Consider the following 17,583-nt stretch of genomic DNA (forward strand, 5'->3'; position numbering starts at 1 on the left):
CCAGAGCCCTCGGTACAGAGCTCCGTGATCACCCTGGGCTATAATTACTTACCACAAAGGTTCACTTATTTATTATATCCTAAATGCCCCCAAACATTATATATGTGTGTCTACATATGTTTATGTGTATGCGTGTGTTCATCTATATCCATCTATATCTATTTATATGTATTACATTTTCATTTTACCTAAACGAGTTCCTTCAGGGAAGGAACACCTTGGATGGGACTTATGTGGTAAGTACGGGCACGTAACAACATAAAGAGCAGCATTTAGCTCTGTGCTAAGCGCTTTACATACATTATCTTATGTAACTCTCCCAATAACCCAAACGAGGCTGGCACCATTATTATCTGTAACTTGTGGATGAGGTAACACGCTCCTGGTGAATCCGCCATCCTGCAGCCAGCTGGTGGGGTGGCCCTCTGGAGGTCTGTTTGCCCTTGAGGTGGTACACAAATCTGTCCTGTTTCCCTGCGTGACACCTGAGGGCACAGCTCTGCTCAGAGAGGGGTCAGGTGGGGCTCTCTCTCTCTCCCCTATAGCAAGGTGCTTCCTCGTGGGGGTCACAGATGTCCCTCTGCCAGCCAGATGGAGAGGCACGATGGCTACGCTGCCCTCGGCACACCTGTGACCGTGCCATCCCCAAGGGCAGCCAGATGTCCTTGGGGCCTGCCTCCCACTGCCACACGCTGCTTATCCATGTGGACGTAAGCTGCTCCGCTAGCTTACCCTTGAGCTAATGCGGAGGGACCACAGGGCTCTGGACAGAAGGGTGAGAGCCTAGAAGGCGGACGAGACAGGGCAGAAGGAGCTCCATTTCTTTATCATTTCTTTAGTTACTTCTTTTCCAGCTTTACTGAAGTGTAACCGACAAAAAAAAATGGTATCTATTTAAGGTGTATCACGTGGTCATTTGATATATGTATATCTTGTGAAAAGCGTAACAAAGGAAGTCATCGACAGAATGAAAGGCAATGTATGGAATGAGAGAAATATTTGCAAGCCCTATATCTGATAAGGGGCTAATGATATATTTTGGATATTAGAACCCCTACAACTCAATAGCAAAAAAAAAAAAAAACCTGATTAAAAAATGGGCAAAGGACCTGAATTAGATATTTTTCTAAAGAACACATACAAATGACCAATAGGTACATGAAATAGTGCCCAACATCTTTACCCTTTCCATTAAGTGAAGAGACTTTTCTTGCATACTCTTTCAGGGAATAAGGGCAACAGGCAAAATTAGCTCCCCCTCCCCCCCCCCCCCCCCCCCCCGCCCCAAGTACAGGCTCCATTACAGAGTATATCCTGGTATAAAGGAGGAGAGAATGCTGAAATAGATTTGTTGTAGTCTGGCTTCTATTTGTGGGCACTGTGTAACTTTTCAGCTCATTGCGAAAATTCTATCTAGAGAAGTAGGTCACAAACTTTAGAGCAGTGCTATTCAAAGTGTGGCCCTTGCACCAGCAGCAGCAGAATCACCAGGGGACTCGTTACAATTGCAGACTCCGGGACCACTCCAGACCTGACAAATCACAAGCTGCATTTTAATATGATCCCCCAGGAGCTTTGTAAACACATCTGAGTTTGTGAACCGCTGATCTAGGGTGCCTGATTAAAATGCGGGTTGGGGCTCTCTGCCTTAGAAATTCTGATTCACTTGATGAGGATGAGAGCCAGAAATCTGGCAAGCATCATTTACTTCTGGGTGGTTCTGTTTACTTTTGTGAATCACTGGGGTCCAGCAGCAGTGCCGCGGGGTGGAATTTGTGCAGACGCTGTATTTAGACGGTCCTGAGATTGAATCTCAGCTCAACTACCCACCTATTAGCTAGGTAACACTGATTAACCAGTTCATCTTGTCAAGCCTTAGCTTCCTCAAGTGTAAAATGAAGGCCTATACCTTCAGCTGTGACGCTGAAAGGCCGTATCATATGTAAAGTGCCTAGTACCAAATCTGTGGTGGAATGGGCCAGAGTATTGGTTAATTTCCATTGCAGAGACAGGGAAGGTCAAAGAGGTTAACTGAGGCATGATGGCTGTAGTTTCCCTGTTCCTGAACCTTGATCTTAAAGACACAGAGAAAGGATTAGACTGCAACAGCCATCAGACCTTATCATTTATTAAGAATCACCTGGAAAGTGAGTTAAAAATGCTGATACCTGGGTGCCGTTTCCCCAATTTCTGTTTCATCTGCATTTTTACCTCCAGGAGATTAAATGTATGAGGCCGTCACTCTCACTCTGAGAAACAGCGGCTTAGATAACATATGTGTTCATTCAATAAACCAAGAGCTTGACACAGGTAGGGCCCTTTGCTGGTACTGAGAAATACAAAGAGAAATGATTCTGTCCGATATCTGCCCGGTCAGGAGCTTGGGCCTCCGAGGAGAGCGTGGGGCCTGTGCGTCTACGTTAAGGCAGCAGCAGGAGCAGTGGCCCAGAAGACCAATGGAAAAAAGCCATACCTGGGCTTCTGCGGCTTCCATGGTGTGGGAGAGATTTCCATTTTGCACAGGTTCTGAAGCATCACTGGTTGGTGTCATTTCAACCTCTGTGCTGGTGCTGTTTGGGAGCTCGATTTTTTCTGTGATATAATTCAGACACACACAAAGAAAGCAAATGGAGTCAATGGGGGGTAAGAGCCACATGGGAAAGAACATCCTAAAATGTCGGGCCAGAGGGGTGGCGAGGCCTGGGGTTAGGGTTGTGCCAAATGACAGAGGATTTTTCCCATTCTCCCCAACATCTTTTAGCAAATCAGTGTTCTTCCTCTCTTTAATAGCTCTCTGGCTCTCTTACTCTGGCTGACATCCTGAGTGCCCTTTCAGTTCCCATGGTGTGCATTCTCTAGACTAGGCAAATTCACCAAGTAGCCATTCAAGAACATGAACACAGACATTTTTTCACCCAAACCATGCTCAGTCTACATACTACTATTTATACCCAAGACCACACCCCTCCTATATATTTTTAACAACAGGCTCTTTTCTTTTGTATTACATTCTGGAAGGGGTATTTATTGGCTGGGGCCCCAGGAGACTTGGGTCCTAGGCTCTGTTCCACCACTATCGGGCTGCCATTTTAGGCAAGTCTCCCCCCTCCACCAGGTTTCAGGAACCTTATCTGTAAAATGAGGGAGTTCAGGGGTGCCTGGGTGGCTCAGCTGGTTAAGCGTCCGACTTCGGCTCAGGTCACGATCTCATGGTTTGTGGGTTCAAGCCCTGCATCGGGCTCTATGCTGACGGCTCAGAGCCTGGAGCCTGCTTCTGATTCTGTGTCTCCCTCTTTGTCTGCCCCTCTCCTGCTCATGCTCTGACTCCCCCTCTCTCTCAAAAATAAATAAACATTAAAAAAAATTAAAAAAAATTTTTAAATAAAAAAAAACCGAGGGGGTTCCACCGGTTGACCTTAAGGCCCACTGCTTCTGGCTCTAATTCTCTAGGCTCTGGGAGCACACAGCTCTGCTGAAGTCTAGGTGGTGGGGGTAGGATCAAGAGCCTGGCCTTCTCAAAAAGCCAGCAGAATGCGACTCAGCACATTCCCCACCTGGGCAGCCTATCGCAAGCAAGGCAAGAGGAAGCTGAACAAGACACAGAGGCCAAAGTCGGTCATTCCTAAGCGAGAGGTAACGTCTCGCTAGCATGAAGCCGCAGGTCACAAAGCACAGATTCCAGATTTCCTCTGGTTGTTGAGAAGTGACTTCGGGGTCACTGGCCTCTGTGACACTGGACATCACAGGCCAGGCTCTACTGCTCATGCTATGGGACCCTTAGGGAGTAATTTAACTTCTCTGCGATTTAGCTTCCTCGTCTGTGAAACCGGAGTGATGTACTAACACTGCGACTACTGACAACAATGCAATGCAAGGATACGCCTATAAAAATTAAATTAAAAAATGCATAAAAAGCCTTAGCACAGTGCTGGAACAGAGACGGGTAAACCATCTGATCGTTATCACAGTAACTGCCTTGCGCTACGAGATTTATTTTTTGGGGCTCAGAGGAGCACCTCAGGTGATCTGTCATCAGGCGCTACCAAGGTCTGCCAATGACTTCAGTGGGAGGGAAGTATAAAGGTGTTTAGGCCCCTGGCTGCGCTGGGTAATTCTCGGATTTCAGGAGACAATGAGGCTGTGTGGTTCAATGTCAGGGTCGCCAGGAATATCGTAATGCTCATCAGCATCAGATTCAAGCAGCACCAGACTGCTCACAGAGTGTCAGAATGTTTTTTTTTTCCCCCAGTAACTTCCGCTGGAAGATATTTTTGTCGTCACATAAAAACTATTGACTTTGAAGTGGCCAAATTTCAGAAATCACGGGGAAGTATTTGTTTATTCATGTACTCAGTTGCGGAACACAGAGGCATACATCGTTTTTAATTAAGTTTATTTATTTGCTTGTGGGGAGAGACAGAGAGAGCGAGCAGGGGAGGGGGGGAGAGGGAGAGGGAGAGAGAGAATTCCAAGCAGGCTCGGCACTGTCAGCATGGAGCCCAACGCGGGGCTCGAACTCACGAACCAGGAGATCGTGACCTGAGCCAGAACCAAGAGTCACACGCTTAACCACCTGAGCCACCCAGATGCCCCCAGAGGCACAAATATATTTAAACATGGAAAGCCACAGACACTCAAATTTATTTCAACTTTCCATGTTTTTAATAGTGACAGTGTTGTGTATGTGATGTTCTGCTGTGTGTGACTCTGCCGGTTAATCCCAATATGCTTGGTCCAGTTATTAAAAATACCAAATACTAAAACCTCAGGAAATACTGAAACTGGGCTTTGGGGTATCTATTGGTTGAAGTGAGACAACTTTAAGACCAGCCTGCAATGGCCAAACCTGCCCGCGGCTAACATGGGATTATCAGGTCCCAAAGAGGAAGTAAGATGTCTGAGAACAGACATGAACAGGTAAGGAGAAAACCTCTTGCACATGACATTTAACAACTCAGCTTATTCCCTTCAAGTTTATCTTTTCTTTTTAATGTTTTTTAATTTATTTTTGAGAGAGAGAGAGAGAGAGAGAGCGAGCATGAGCAGGGGAGGGACAGAGAGAGAGGGAGACACAGAATCTGAAGCAGGCTCCAGGCTATGAGCTATCAGCATGGAGCCTGATACAGGGTTTAAACCCACGGACAGTGAGATCGTGACCTGAGCCGAAGTCAGACACTTAACTGACTGAGCCACCCAGGCATCCCCAGGTTTATCTTTTCATACCCAATGGAATCTTAACTGTTTCTTGGCCAAAGATTTTCCCGGAGCTAGAAGTCAGGATAACAGGGGAGGCAGAAACTCTTCTAAGGGACGTTATATATTTTGAGTGCAACACTGCTGAATTTTGTCTGCAGATAACTGCAGTTTCTTGGGCAATAGCATCGTTTGTAGCATAGATACAGATTAGGTTAAATTTAGTTTGAATTTGGAATTAGTGAGTTATATTATAGCTGCAGACAGGAGAGGAGGAACATCATGTTCCAAGTTAAAATAAGATGTCTGAGTGTCACGATCTGGTCACACAGGTGCTCAGAAAAAAGTCAGCCAAAAAAGACCTGGGTTAGTATTGCCGAATTCTTAAGAAAGGAGAGGTTGGACTGTCTCATAGGGACCCTGTCACTCAGTTTAGGGGTGACCAAGTGAACCATCTGGTAACTTAGCGGGTGTGGGGTAGGCAAGATCATAAGTCTACAGTATAAGTATCTGGTTACCAGGCAAGAATTTCAGAAAGGAGAATTTCACCTTTTGTTAAACATTAAATGACAGGTGTGAGTGTATGTGTGTGTGTGTGTGTGTGTGTGTGTATCCTCTTTATGTGGAATTCCTGAAATGAAGTGATTTTCTACTCTTCAAGGGAAATGCCTGGATAGAAGCTGATTTTACTTTGGTTCCTCATAGAATCATTTACTCTTTTTGGAGTCCCCTAATGCAGGTGACACAGTGCATCCATTCATGTCCTGTACCCCGCACGGGAAATGGGCTCCTCCTGACACCCAGGAATGGGCTGAGCTGCAGGGTTGCACATCTGCACTAAGTCAAGGGTGCCCATGCTGGGTCCTCCATCTCTGCTCCCCTCCATGCACTCCAGAAAAGGCATGGGATGAAGTTTCTCTGCACTCACCCACGTGATTGGCAGCCCCGTTCTGCCTCTCGTTCTCATCCACCTGGCATTTCTTCTTGGCGATCTTGTGGAGAATAGAAGCCTTTTCTCTGAACCTCCCTGAAGCAAGAGAAAGCAGTGGAAAGGAGACACAGTGAGGAGGAAGACAAAGAGAGGGGCTTGTGGAAAATGGCGAAGCATTGGTGCAACACGCATGTGGCTTCCTCAGTTATGCTGCACGATAGCAGCGACCACAACTTTCTGCTCAACCCAAATGCCCTATGCCCTACAGGAAGGGTACTTTCTTACCTTTGTGGATTCTTTAGCCCAAATCTGTGTGAGAATCTCAAGCTCCCAGACCATAGTTGGGAGGTTTGACTCGGACCTCTTTCCCTCCCTTCCAATTGCTTACAAAATAAATGAAGGCACCAATCATCACTAAAACTCCCCCTCCTGCTGAGATCCAAAACAACTCCAAAGACACAGAGATGCTCTGGAGACACAACCATTACTCTGGAATTAAATGTTCATCTCAGAATTGGCTTGTGACAATGGAAATCCAAGCCCAAGGGTCCTTTGAGTTGTTCAACCATCTATCTTAATTAACATTGAAGAGTCTAAATGAGTTGGGAGCATGCATCCCAGCTTTCTGAATGAGCTGAGTCAGCTGCGATTAAAGCATCAAGGAGGCAACGGATTCCATCTGGGGATTCAGGGCAAAGAATGATCAACTGAGCAGAGCAAGTAATGTCTGTCAGTGATGGGATGCTTAGGGAAAGGTGCTGGAAAAAACACTCAAAATTCTCAAAACAGTCATTTAAAACAGACTATACCACAAGAATAACACTTAATTTCTTCTCCATTATTGACATAGTTAATGGTTAAATGCATGCAACAAGCACAGGAAACAAAAAGCATGCAAAAATGTGGAAATTAGTGAAACATAGTACATTCTCTTTTAGTCCTTGATTCCCGCCCCCCCCCCACCCCCCCCCACCGAGAACATTCAAGGCACAAAGGAGCCTCATTTTAAACTGACTGGTTATTGCCTAGATTCAGATATGACGAGTCCTTCAATACACCACAACCTCTACAATTTTCTCAGTAGGCATTTGCGTTGGCTGCATTCTCTAGCAGCGTATTGCAGAAGATCTCATTTTGCTTCTCTAGTCAGACCAAAAAGTGAACCAAACCCAAGCAAAACCCAAATGTTTCTCTTCGAGAGTCTCTTTTCCTAGGATGGGCCATGGCAGGTTGGCATCCACTTAGCCTCCCTTCCTCAAGGATGGAAATCATGGGGTGTCGCCAAAGTAGTGACTTGCGTCACGGGGGGGGGGTGGTGGTGACAGAAGCCGTAAACTAGAGTGGGATCAGCTGATGCCATGGGGAAGGTGACACAGGATGGAGCCCTTTCTGCTTCCAAGCTCCATCAGTCATAGGCCTAGACACCTTGCTACTGCAAAGGCAGTCTCTAGGATGAGAGTGCCTCATTGTAGGCAATGAATGTGCACCAAAGCGCACCCTCTCGAAGGAAATAGGAAAGGAACCATTACACAGAACAAAGTAGGTTAGGATGTGGCTTGGGCTTCAGAAAGAATGAGAAAAAAGGAGGAGGTGATAGGCATGACGTCCATCCTTGAGGGATGTTGAGGGTGAGCGTTAGGTTCACCACGCTGAAAGGTGTTTTGAATTTGGCTGTTTCTATTTAGTTTCTGAGAGAAATTCTGAGAAGAAAAGGGGGAAGAAAAGAAAGCCTGGGGACGAGGAGAAGGAGGAGGCAAAAGGGACTAAGAAAGGAATGAAAATGAGAAGAGGAAGGAGGGAGGAGGTAGGCAGGGGGCTGTGATTGCCTGGACGTTGCCAAGGCAGTGTTGATGCGAGCCACTGTCCTGGCTGCCAAACCTCGTCTCATCTGGAGATGAGACAAATAATGAAGCGTGCCTGTCCATACTCTGCAGCCTTAAGCCTGAAGAGTGGTACTTCTCGTGGAAGACAATTCCAAGATGTCCTCACATCATTTGCTAAAAAGTTCAGGAGATGGAAAAGGCAAGTTCTGAAACATTATAGGAGAGAATGCTCTTACTAATCAAACCGTTCAGTGGTTTCAGGGTCATTCTTTGAACTTGGAACCTCCTGGATCTCTGTGAGATGAAAAGGATCAAATACTGCTGTTTAAAAATTACTTAAAAAATAGTAAGAAAGCAGGAAACATTCAGAAGAAGAGACAAATAAACCTGTGGGAACATAATCTGAAATAACCCGACCCCAGGAATGCCCCAAAGTCATGAATCATGGCAGAGAAACTATTTGATAGAAAACAGCTAATCACATCTTGTTTGTGGTTACAGGAGTATTTTTCAGAGCTTAGATGTATACCAGGGAGAAATGATAGTAAAAGGGACCCAAAAGCATGGAAGGGTTCGGCCACGGTGTTGGCCACAGCCACTCATGGGCTGGCTTTCCCAAATCCTCTAAAGGGAGGCTAGGAGCATAGGGTAGGAAATGACTCTAGACTTGGGATTTCATAGGGTCCTGAACGTTTTTACAGGTCAGCGAGGGCTTTCTAGAGAGTGTGTTTGTACTTTTCCCACTGCAGCAGCACTTGGGACTTTCTAAGCTTCTGAAAGGTGGGAAGGATTAGCTCTATTTGTTCTCTTGGGGCTTAGCCCTAGGGGCAACAGGACAAAGCTGCAGAGGCTGGCTGGGATCTCTCCTTCCCACTCACCTCTGCAACTTTTGAAATTCAACCTTCGTCCCAGTTACCATGACCTGATTACCATTCTGCATTCCCAGTGCTGACAATGGCTGCTCAGTGGCCTAAAAGGATTTTCCCTCCAAGAGTCCTTTCGAGAAAAGCAGCAGTGAAATACCACCTTCGGAATTCAACACACAGGTATCCTCCTGGAGGGTGGTGGGGCAGAGCCTGACAAAGCCAGGCATGCCCATTTTAGCCCAATGGACATGTCAGGGATTGCCACAGGGCACCCCCTGAGAACAGATGTGAGGATGGCTAGCCAGACAAGAGAAAGCATGAGGTCTCTGGGGCAGAAGCCAGCGCAGAAGCAGTGATTTTCAAAGACCCTCTGGGCCTCGGGGTAGGAAGGCATGGCGAGTTCTGGACCTGTTTAGCCTGAAGCCACAAACTGGGCAGAACACCCAGTAGGGTGTGTGTGTGTGTGTGTGTGTGTGTGTGTGTGTGTGTGTGTTTGGGACAGCACAGTATTGTGGTTAAATTTTGGACATGACTGCGTTCAAAGGTGGATCTGGGTTTAAACCCTGCCTCTTTCACTGGCTCTGCTGGGTGAGTTAAACAGGGATTCCATCTGTTAAACAGGGATTCCTACGGCACTGGCTCATGAGTCCGATGCAAAGCTTAAGTGAGAAAATGTGTGCAAGGGGCTTATCATGACGCGTGGCATCAGAAGAAATCTGTAAATAAGAGGAAAAAGAAAAAGTAACGAAAACCACAGGGTCAAGGTGACAGGGCCCTGACCTGCCTTAGGAGAAGCGCTGGCATCTTCTCTATCAGTCCAGACATGTGAGTCTGGAGAATTAGCTACACCCTCACCTGACATCTAAGCCTAGTTGGATTGGTGTTCAGGTTTCAGTGAGGCCTCCCGAGTCAGTTCCAAACCGATTAGGAAAAGGATCACTTTACACCTTCCTGAGATGGAGAAGGTCAAGGTGACAGAGCTGACGTTCTGTGTCTTAAACACTGATATCTTTGCAATCTCAAAATGGAAAGATGATGATCAGTCTTCTCCCACCACCTGTGGGGACAGAGTGCAGGCAAGGAATTACGGCCGCACAATGGATCTGTGTGCTCCAAGACCTTTCCGGTGCACAAGGGTATTACCTCCTGTGTCTCAGGCTCAGAATTTTAAAACAGGGATAATAAGAACACCCTTCTCATACAGCTGTTGCAAGGCTCAATGCGTTAATATGCATCAGGTGTTTAGACGGGCTCTGATATACAGTAAAGGAATTGTCACTCCGAAATGGTTATTATTATGGAGAGGAATGATAGGACATCCTCCTGATGAAGTACTGAGAAGAAAAAGAGATATTCACAACAGAGTTCATGTTTAGCAGCCTCTGGTGCAGGAGACCTTGGCAGTAAGGGGGCCACTTCCATAAACTATTTGAGGCATGGACTCCACGCTGGCGTTAGGGTTGACACAGAGGGACAGATGTCAGAAACAATTGCAGCCCTGTGCCTGGGGATGAAGAATGAAGACATTTTGGGGTACTTTTCAAAGTGAGGGCAGGAGTGATTTTTTACATGTTTTAAGGCAACCTTAAAAAATACACTCTGTTGTAGTGCAAAGCCTCGAAGTGTTGTATTTTTACACAGCGACAGATATTTGTATACTTAAAATCTCAAAAATAGCAAACTCTGTTCAAATCGTGAGGCACCTACGTCAAAACCTAGTACACAGTTTTAATATAGTTTAGCCTGTCCTGAAGTTTGCAAAAGAATACCAGCTGAATATCCGCAGGGGAGTGTGTGTTGAGGGGGTGGCAGGGAAGAGCAGAAGAAAAGATCAGAGTGTAAGGCCCTAATGTGAATAAGAACAAGTTTGGAAAACCAATCAGGAATCAAAATCCTTGACCCTGTCACCCAGACGTGAAAGAGAAGCCCCAAGCTGCACAGCAATGGATTTCATTTCTGTTCAGCTGTTAATTAATCAAAACAGTCCCAGGAAATTCCTTCACCCCTTTCTCACCAAGCCTGTAATACGCGGTGTTACAAAAGAACCCTTGGGGTTGGTGATCAATTAGGTCCTGGCTCCTACGGAACATTCGGAGCATCAGCAACGCAGAAGAGATGGGACAAAAGAGATATATAGATGCAAATGGGAGCAGCCACACACACTTCAGTGAACAGACCTTGATTTGGGAGAAGAAAAGAAAAAAATGAAACAGAAGGCAAAACTTGAACACAGTGTTTTGAAATCTATTTTTGTGTTTTCAATTCTGCCTTTCCTATCTCTGTCTTTGAAGTTTACGACTTGGCAGGTAGCTTAAAAAGCAAAAGTGCAGCTGAATGTACCTCCTGTTTATTCATTGCCTTTTTTTCCCTCTGGAATCACAGACTCAAGTCAGAGAGGCCATCGTCACTCTGAGGAGGGATGCAATGTAACTGATGTGGCAATAAGCAAACACTGACCTTGGGGCTATCCTGGGCTTCTCTCTTTCTCTCGCAGCCCACATGCGATCTATCAGCAAGTCTGGTATCTCTACTTCCAAAATATTTCAGAATCTGGCCACTTCTCCTTCCTCCCCTCCTGGTCTCAGCAGTGACCTTGCTGGTCTACTAACCAGTCTCCCAGGCCGGTCTCATCCTGGTATCCTTCGTGATCAATCAGATCATGTCACTCCTCTGGACAAAATCCTGCAGTGGCTCTCCAGGTCAAGGTGAAAGTCAAGGTCGTTACAAGGACCTGTAAGGAGGTTTAGCCACCTAGGCTGCCCTGCCTCATCCTTTCCCTCTCTCCAATCTCACTCTGCTCCAGCCACGCTGGCCTCCTTGGTGTCCCACCTCAGAGCCATGGCATTTGCTGGTCCCCCTACCTGGAATGTTCTTCCCCCAGAGATCCATGGAGTTCACTCTCTCAACTCCTTCAAGTATTTCTTCAAATCTCACCTTCTCAGAGGCTTCTCTGAGCAGCCTATTTAAAACTGCAGCCTGTCTCTCTCCAGCACTTCCTATCCCCAGCTTGTTTTCTCTAAAATATTTATCGCCATCTAATATACTATATCATCATTACTATTGATTATCTGTTGCTTTCCATTAGCAGCCAAGCTCCATGAGGGGAGGGCTTTCCATTGGTTTTGTTCCCTATGGCATCCCCAGAGCCCTGTAGGGCTTGATAAATCATTGTGTTTGGGTTTCCAGGCAAGCAGTTGAGGCAACCACTCCTTAATATGTTTCTTGTTGGCTAATGACCCAAAGTAAATCCTTCCAGGTCTATGCAAACCCAAGGCCCCAGTGGGACTGAGTCTACATGTGGAATCCCAGGAACTTTCTGAAGGTAAATAGGAGAAAATGGGGTGGACTAGGTGTCCACAGTCCGGGGGCATGCCAGTCATCCTCTTTCTGCACATCACCAGGGCTGGCAAAGTAGGTGCTGAGAGGGCCCTGTGTGACACAGAGGAGGTACAGAGAGCACCGAAGAAGGCACAGAAGGTTGAAAAGGGGGCTTTGGCTCCTCCTTGTTCATTAAAATGCTTCTCATTTGTTAAGGCCTCACTGAAGGCCCAACCTGAAGGTATCTAATGATATTCACACCCCCCTTCCCAAGTGGAAATCCATCATTCCCATGGCACTTTGATTATACCTCATCGTAGTGCTTATTTCTTTCAGTTGGCTGCTCACATGTCTGCTTTCCCATCAGATAGCAGGTGGCTCTGGGGAAGGGACCTTCTCTCACCATCTTTTATCCCTCAACAAGCATCTTAGAATGATGCTTGGCACCGTGTATGCACTCACTGAATTCCAGTGAAGTTCTCCCTACATCAGCTCTCTTAGGAATGTGAGCTTTGCTTTCAAGTGAGTACGGATCACAAACAATCATCCACTCTGTAAATATGAACCAGACCCGTGCTATGTACCAGGCAGTGTTTGGTGAATAAGATAAATCTAGCTGGTGCCCTTGTAGAGTCACAGCCTGGAGACAGAGAGACAAAAAACAAGGACTTAAGATTCATGATGGTGGGTGCCTTCTCAGAAGGGTATGGAAACTCAGAGAATAGGGAAAGTTCCAAGATACAAGATACCACTCAGCAGCTTGAAGGAATAAACTCCTTTTCCATTCTACAAACTGTCCTCATGGAGCAGATTATTCACCTCACAGGATCTGGCCTGATTTTTATTCTTTTCTTTCTTTTCTTTTTTAAAGTAAGCTCTATGCCCAAAATGGGGCTTGAACTCATGATCTTGAGATCAAGAGTCACATGCTCTAATGACTGAGCCAGCCAGGTGCACCCTGATTTTTATTCTTAAAAGGAAAACATTACAAAATTTTTCATCTTAAGCAAAAATGCCAAGAACATAGAGTTTATTTATTCTTAAATTTATTTTTGAAGCACAACCTCTAAATCATTTTTTCTAATTTTTGTGAAGCATCATGTAAAACTGGTTGTTACGACTACATTGATAATGGAAATCAAACTAGTATTGTAATAAAGTATTTTGTAAAATGTCTTTAGTAAATATTCTGTGAATGAACCATATAATAAGGTAATCAACATAATTTGGTTGTAGTTATTTTTATAGATCTAATCATAGGACTAGTTTCTGTAATTAATGAGAATATATACATAATTGTATCTCAACGGCTGGCCATCATACAGTGAAATGAAGCAGCCAGATTTCCTTATTAAGGCTTTAAAAAATGATTTTCCAGAAGAATGACCTTTGGAATCAACTGTAAAGAATGGATCTGTCCGCATGTGAACTGATCCTATCAACTTCCCTAGCAGGGTCAGCTGATCAGTGGAAATATGGAATGCTTTCATAAATATTTTGGAAGATTTCCAATGCTTTTCAAAAGTTGATATCTTAAAGATTGAGATTTTTGTCCTTTATTCCAGTTCCTTGACTCTGTAGTGCCTTTGCCTACTCACTCACTATGACTCTTCAGTCCTTCCTTTTCCCCTCAGCATATAATCATGGTTAAGTCTCTCCACTGGGAACCTTTCTCTTGACTTGAGGTTTCCTGCTGGCACTGCCCTCACTTGCCTTCCCTTCACAGCCAAGCCTCTGGAGAGGTCAGCCTATGCTGGTACCTCTGGGTCCCCGGGGCTCCTTTGCTCACCTCTTCACCGTGCACCCGGCCTTTGTCAGCATTGCTCCACTGAATCCACCCTTGGCCACTTTTGCCTCCACACGACTGGGTCTCTCAGTGCATCTGATATTCTTCATCCCAGTCCAAACTGATTTTCCAGGACTCCTGAGAGTGACACTTAGGTGTCACACTATTCCTCAGGCTCCCTCCTCGCTCCCTGTCCCCCACCCCCACATTCTGCCAAAGAACCCAACGGACCTCCACCTGAATATCAGTGATTCCCAAATTCAGATCTCTAGCTCTGATCCTCTTATCCAATGGACTTCTGAACACTTCACTTGCAAGTCCCCTTCACAGTAAAACTCAACATGCCCACCACTCCCACCCATTGTCTTCCTCCTAGGAATGTGCCCATCTGCTTGCACTTTCTATTGGTGATTTCTCACTCACAGTGTTTTCTAGCCATCTTAGAGGTCCCCCTTGTACTCCACATTCAATTAGTTACCAACTCCTTCAGAGTCTACTTTTGAACACTTTAGATCCAACATTTCCAGCGTGGATGTTGGTTACAGTCTCTTGACTGATCTCCCAGTTTTTAAGTTACACTTCTTGTGGCTTGGAATGCTCCACACTTGTTATTTGCATGTCTCACTCCTTTTTAAGACTCTGCTTCAAAGCATCTCATCTTTTAGGAAACTTTCCCTGAATTCCTTTCCTGGGCTGGCAAGGCACCCTGGTACGTTTCTCTATCACAGCACTGATATCCATCCTATCATACCAGTTATCATAGACCCTCAGAGGTATTCTACTGACCTCTCTCCAGCCAGCTGGATAGGGCTACCATTTTTCATCTGCTCCCCAATGCCTACTTCCTAGGCTGGTCCTCAATAAGTATTTATGAATATACCAACATTAACACAAACAACAAAGGGTGTGTGTGTGTGTGTGTGTGTGGGTTAGAGCACTTGCTGTATAAAAATCTATTCATAGCTTATGTTCCTTCTGGGGGTAGAGAAACAAGGAAGGACCGGAAACCTGCACAAACACTGCTGAAAACTCACCAGGCACTCTTCTTGGTTAATGCTGTGATTAAGCCTCTAAACTCTAATAGTGTTTACAGTCAATATTTATCTATTTTGAGGCTTTTTAAAAAGCATAGAATCTAATCAAACCCAGGCAAAATTGGGATTTCACAAACCAAAAAACTCACAGCGAGGATCAATGGCAGAATACAGTGTCTCAGGAAAAGAGCCAGCTTACTGACCTTAGCTGAGGCTGACACCGCTTGAGAGCTAATGTTCTTTATTATTTTAGGTCACCTGCTTTATTATTTTAGGAACTTAATTTTCCAAAAATTTCTGTCTCATATACACGGATACAAATGGCTCCCACACACGAAATTCTCAAAGGGGTTTCTCTGATCTCAGCTTTGGAGTTCTGAGCCAGGTAGCGGCTGACAGATGATGGAAGGTTTGACTGTCTTTCTCGTGTTCCCGTCCCTTGCCCCCTGTGGGTATCTGAGAGATAAACGAATAAACAATCACTTTATAGGGCAGGCCTCAGATCTCAAGACTTGCCAACATCCAGCCCCACTACCACCAAATGGGTGCAAAAGATCTCTCCAGAGTCAGTTTTCAAAGCCCATATCTTGGGTGTGTCTCTGCAAGTGGGTTGTGACATTAACGTATTCATTTGGGCCAAGTTGTTATTTGTTCACAGCCCTGACACATCGTGGGTGCTGAATACGTATGTATTGAATGGCTACTCTTTTATATAAAAAACAGAACATAAAACAGTTCTTTCTTCTGATGAGCCTATATATCACCCAATTATTTATCCTGATGTGAAATGAAAGATCTTAGATTTGGCTGGCATTTATTCAGGAGCAGCCACTGTTTCACGTACATACATCATCTCCTGTCACCAGGATTTCATGTGTCTGTGAATCGTCAGTTGATTTGAGCTCCTATTTCCTAGTTTCTGGAATCCTCAATGTTACATCGTAAACCGGTGCCTGTAGATCTCATTTGAAGCATGGTTTTGCGACAGAAGTGCCGACACATGCTGAGTGTTCTTAACTAAATGCTACTGAGGGCTTAGTGGTCCATGACTAAAATGACATGGTTCAGTTCATTTCAGATGTAATCAAAAGAGAATCTTACCATGCATAATTGAACATGCCAGCCTCCTGGTATTACAGATTCCCACTTTTTCTTTTTTGTAAGAGAAAGCTTCATGGGGGTGGGAAATCATATCATTAACTTGTAATAATAGTATTCAAGTTTGACTAATGAAGGCAACTTAGCATTTTCAGCTCTGGGGATGTCAGAAATAGACAAAAAGCAGCATCCACAATTTGCCTTTTGCTGCAACTTAACACCTACATACGCAATGTGGCAAAATCTGCCTTTACTTGCCAGGTCCGATCTTTCTGCTTTTACTGCTGACAGTTTAGATCATGAAAATAAGACGCAATGAAGTCTGAAAAACTGGATGTATTCTAATTAGACTTCCTTGGTCCTGGTTTTCAGGAAGACCGTGGATTCACCCACGCAGCTGGTTTGGTCTTTCTGACAGATCTGACAGCAGTTACTAGCTGGTTAGTCTGATTATGCACCTACTAGGCTGCTGTCTTCCTAAGATCCAGCCCCAGGAGATACTTGTAAGAATACATCTCTAAAAAAGTAATGTGGTTAATAAATGGTGAGGCAGTACATGTTGGGGAGGGGTAAGGCTCAGCCTTACCGAGAGCATCTGTGGCTAGAAAAATCCTCCGGTGATGGCAAGTTGGACTGAATGAGTTAAACCATGAACCTGGAATGAATGAAACGTAACATGGTATGGGAAATGGTGTCCATGCACAACAGGGGCTCCCCACTTTTGGTAATTGGAAGGCAGAAAGTTAACTTGCAGTGTACCTTTCAGACATTCTGCAGGGATGACAACAGTCTTGTGCTAAGGGGGGCACATGATGTGGTGGAAATTGGATATTCGGTGTAGGAAGAATAGCCTTGTCATTTAATTTAGAGGAAAGACTTCCATCATAACTGAACCCTGGCTTTAACTCAACTTTGGTAAGAAAAAAATCTGGCTTCTGAAATCAGTAAATTAGAAGGCAGTTACAATGCAAAGGCTGATCTGCTTTGTAAGGACTCTTCAAGGGACTTCATTAAGTTGGTTTGAGGAGCTCTCATTCACTGTTGGTGGGAACATCAGCTAGTGCAATTCCTTTGGAGGGCAATTTGGCAATAGCTTTCAGAATCTGAAATGCGTATATGCTTTGATCTCGCATTTCTATTTCTAGGGATTTATTTTATATGTATATATCTTCCATTCAGTAGAATTGGCTATATGGGGAAAGATGCTCATGTGGTGTTCTAATAATTGGATAAATCAACAGGAATGGAAATATCGTAAATGGCCATTGACAGGGGACTGATGGGAAGGACCTATCATGGAAGAGGCAAGCAGTAGAATACGATGTAGCTAGTAAAGGATAAGGAAAGTGCTGATATGGAAACGTCTCCACTATATGCTAATAAACAAAAGCCAGATACAGAAAACGGTGTATAGAAGAAAAGCGTGTATGTTAGAAAATAGATGACAGTGGTTAACTCTAAGGAATGAGTGGAATCTGGGGTAAAAGGGAGACTCGTTTTTATTGCTTTCCCTTATGTCGTGTTTGCTTTTTAC

The 17,583-nt window shown here is 44.9% G+C and overlaps 1 protein-coding gene across 4 annotated transcripts in view; it reads right to left on the reverse strand.

Moving 5' to 3' along the window:
• SLC24A2 (solute carrier family 24 member 2) overlaps positions 1-17,583 on the reverse strand; it is a 244,902-nt gene that overhangs the window by 40,558 nt on the left and 186,761 nt on the right. For all 4 annotated transcript variants that reach the window (XM_045470240.1, XM_045470239.1, XM_045470237.1 and 1 more), the window contains 2 exons: positions 6,122-6,220; positions 2,474-2,592 (listed from right to left, as the gene is read on the reverse strand). In XM_045470240.1, the coding sequence (XP_045326196.1) occupies positions 2,474-2,592; positions 6,122-6,220 (218 nt within the window). The remainder of the gene's footprint in view (positions 1-2,473; positions 2,593-6,121; positions 6,221-17,583) is intronic.

Source organism: Leopardus geoffroyi, chromosome D4 (assembly GCF_018350155.1).
Source record: "Leopardus geoffroyi isolate Oge1 chromosome D4, O.geoffroyi_Oge1_pat1.0, whole genome shotgun sequence".
Classification (NCBI taxonomy): Eukaryota; Metazoa; Chordata; class Mammalia; order Carnivora; family Felidae; genus Leopardus; species Leopardus geoffroyi.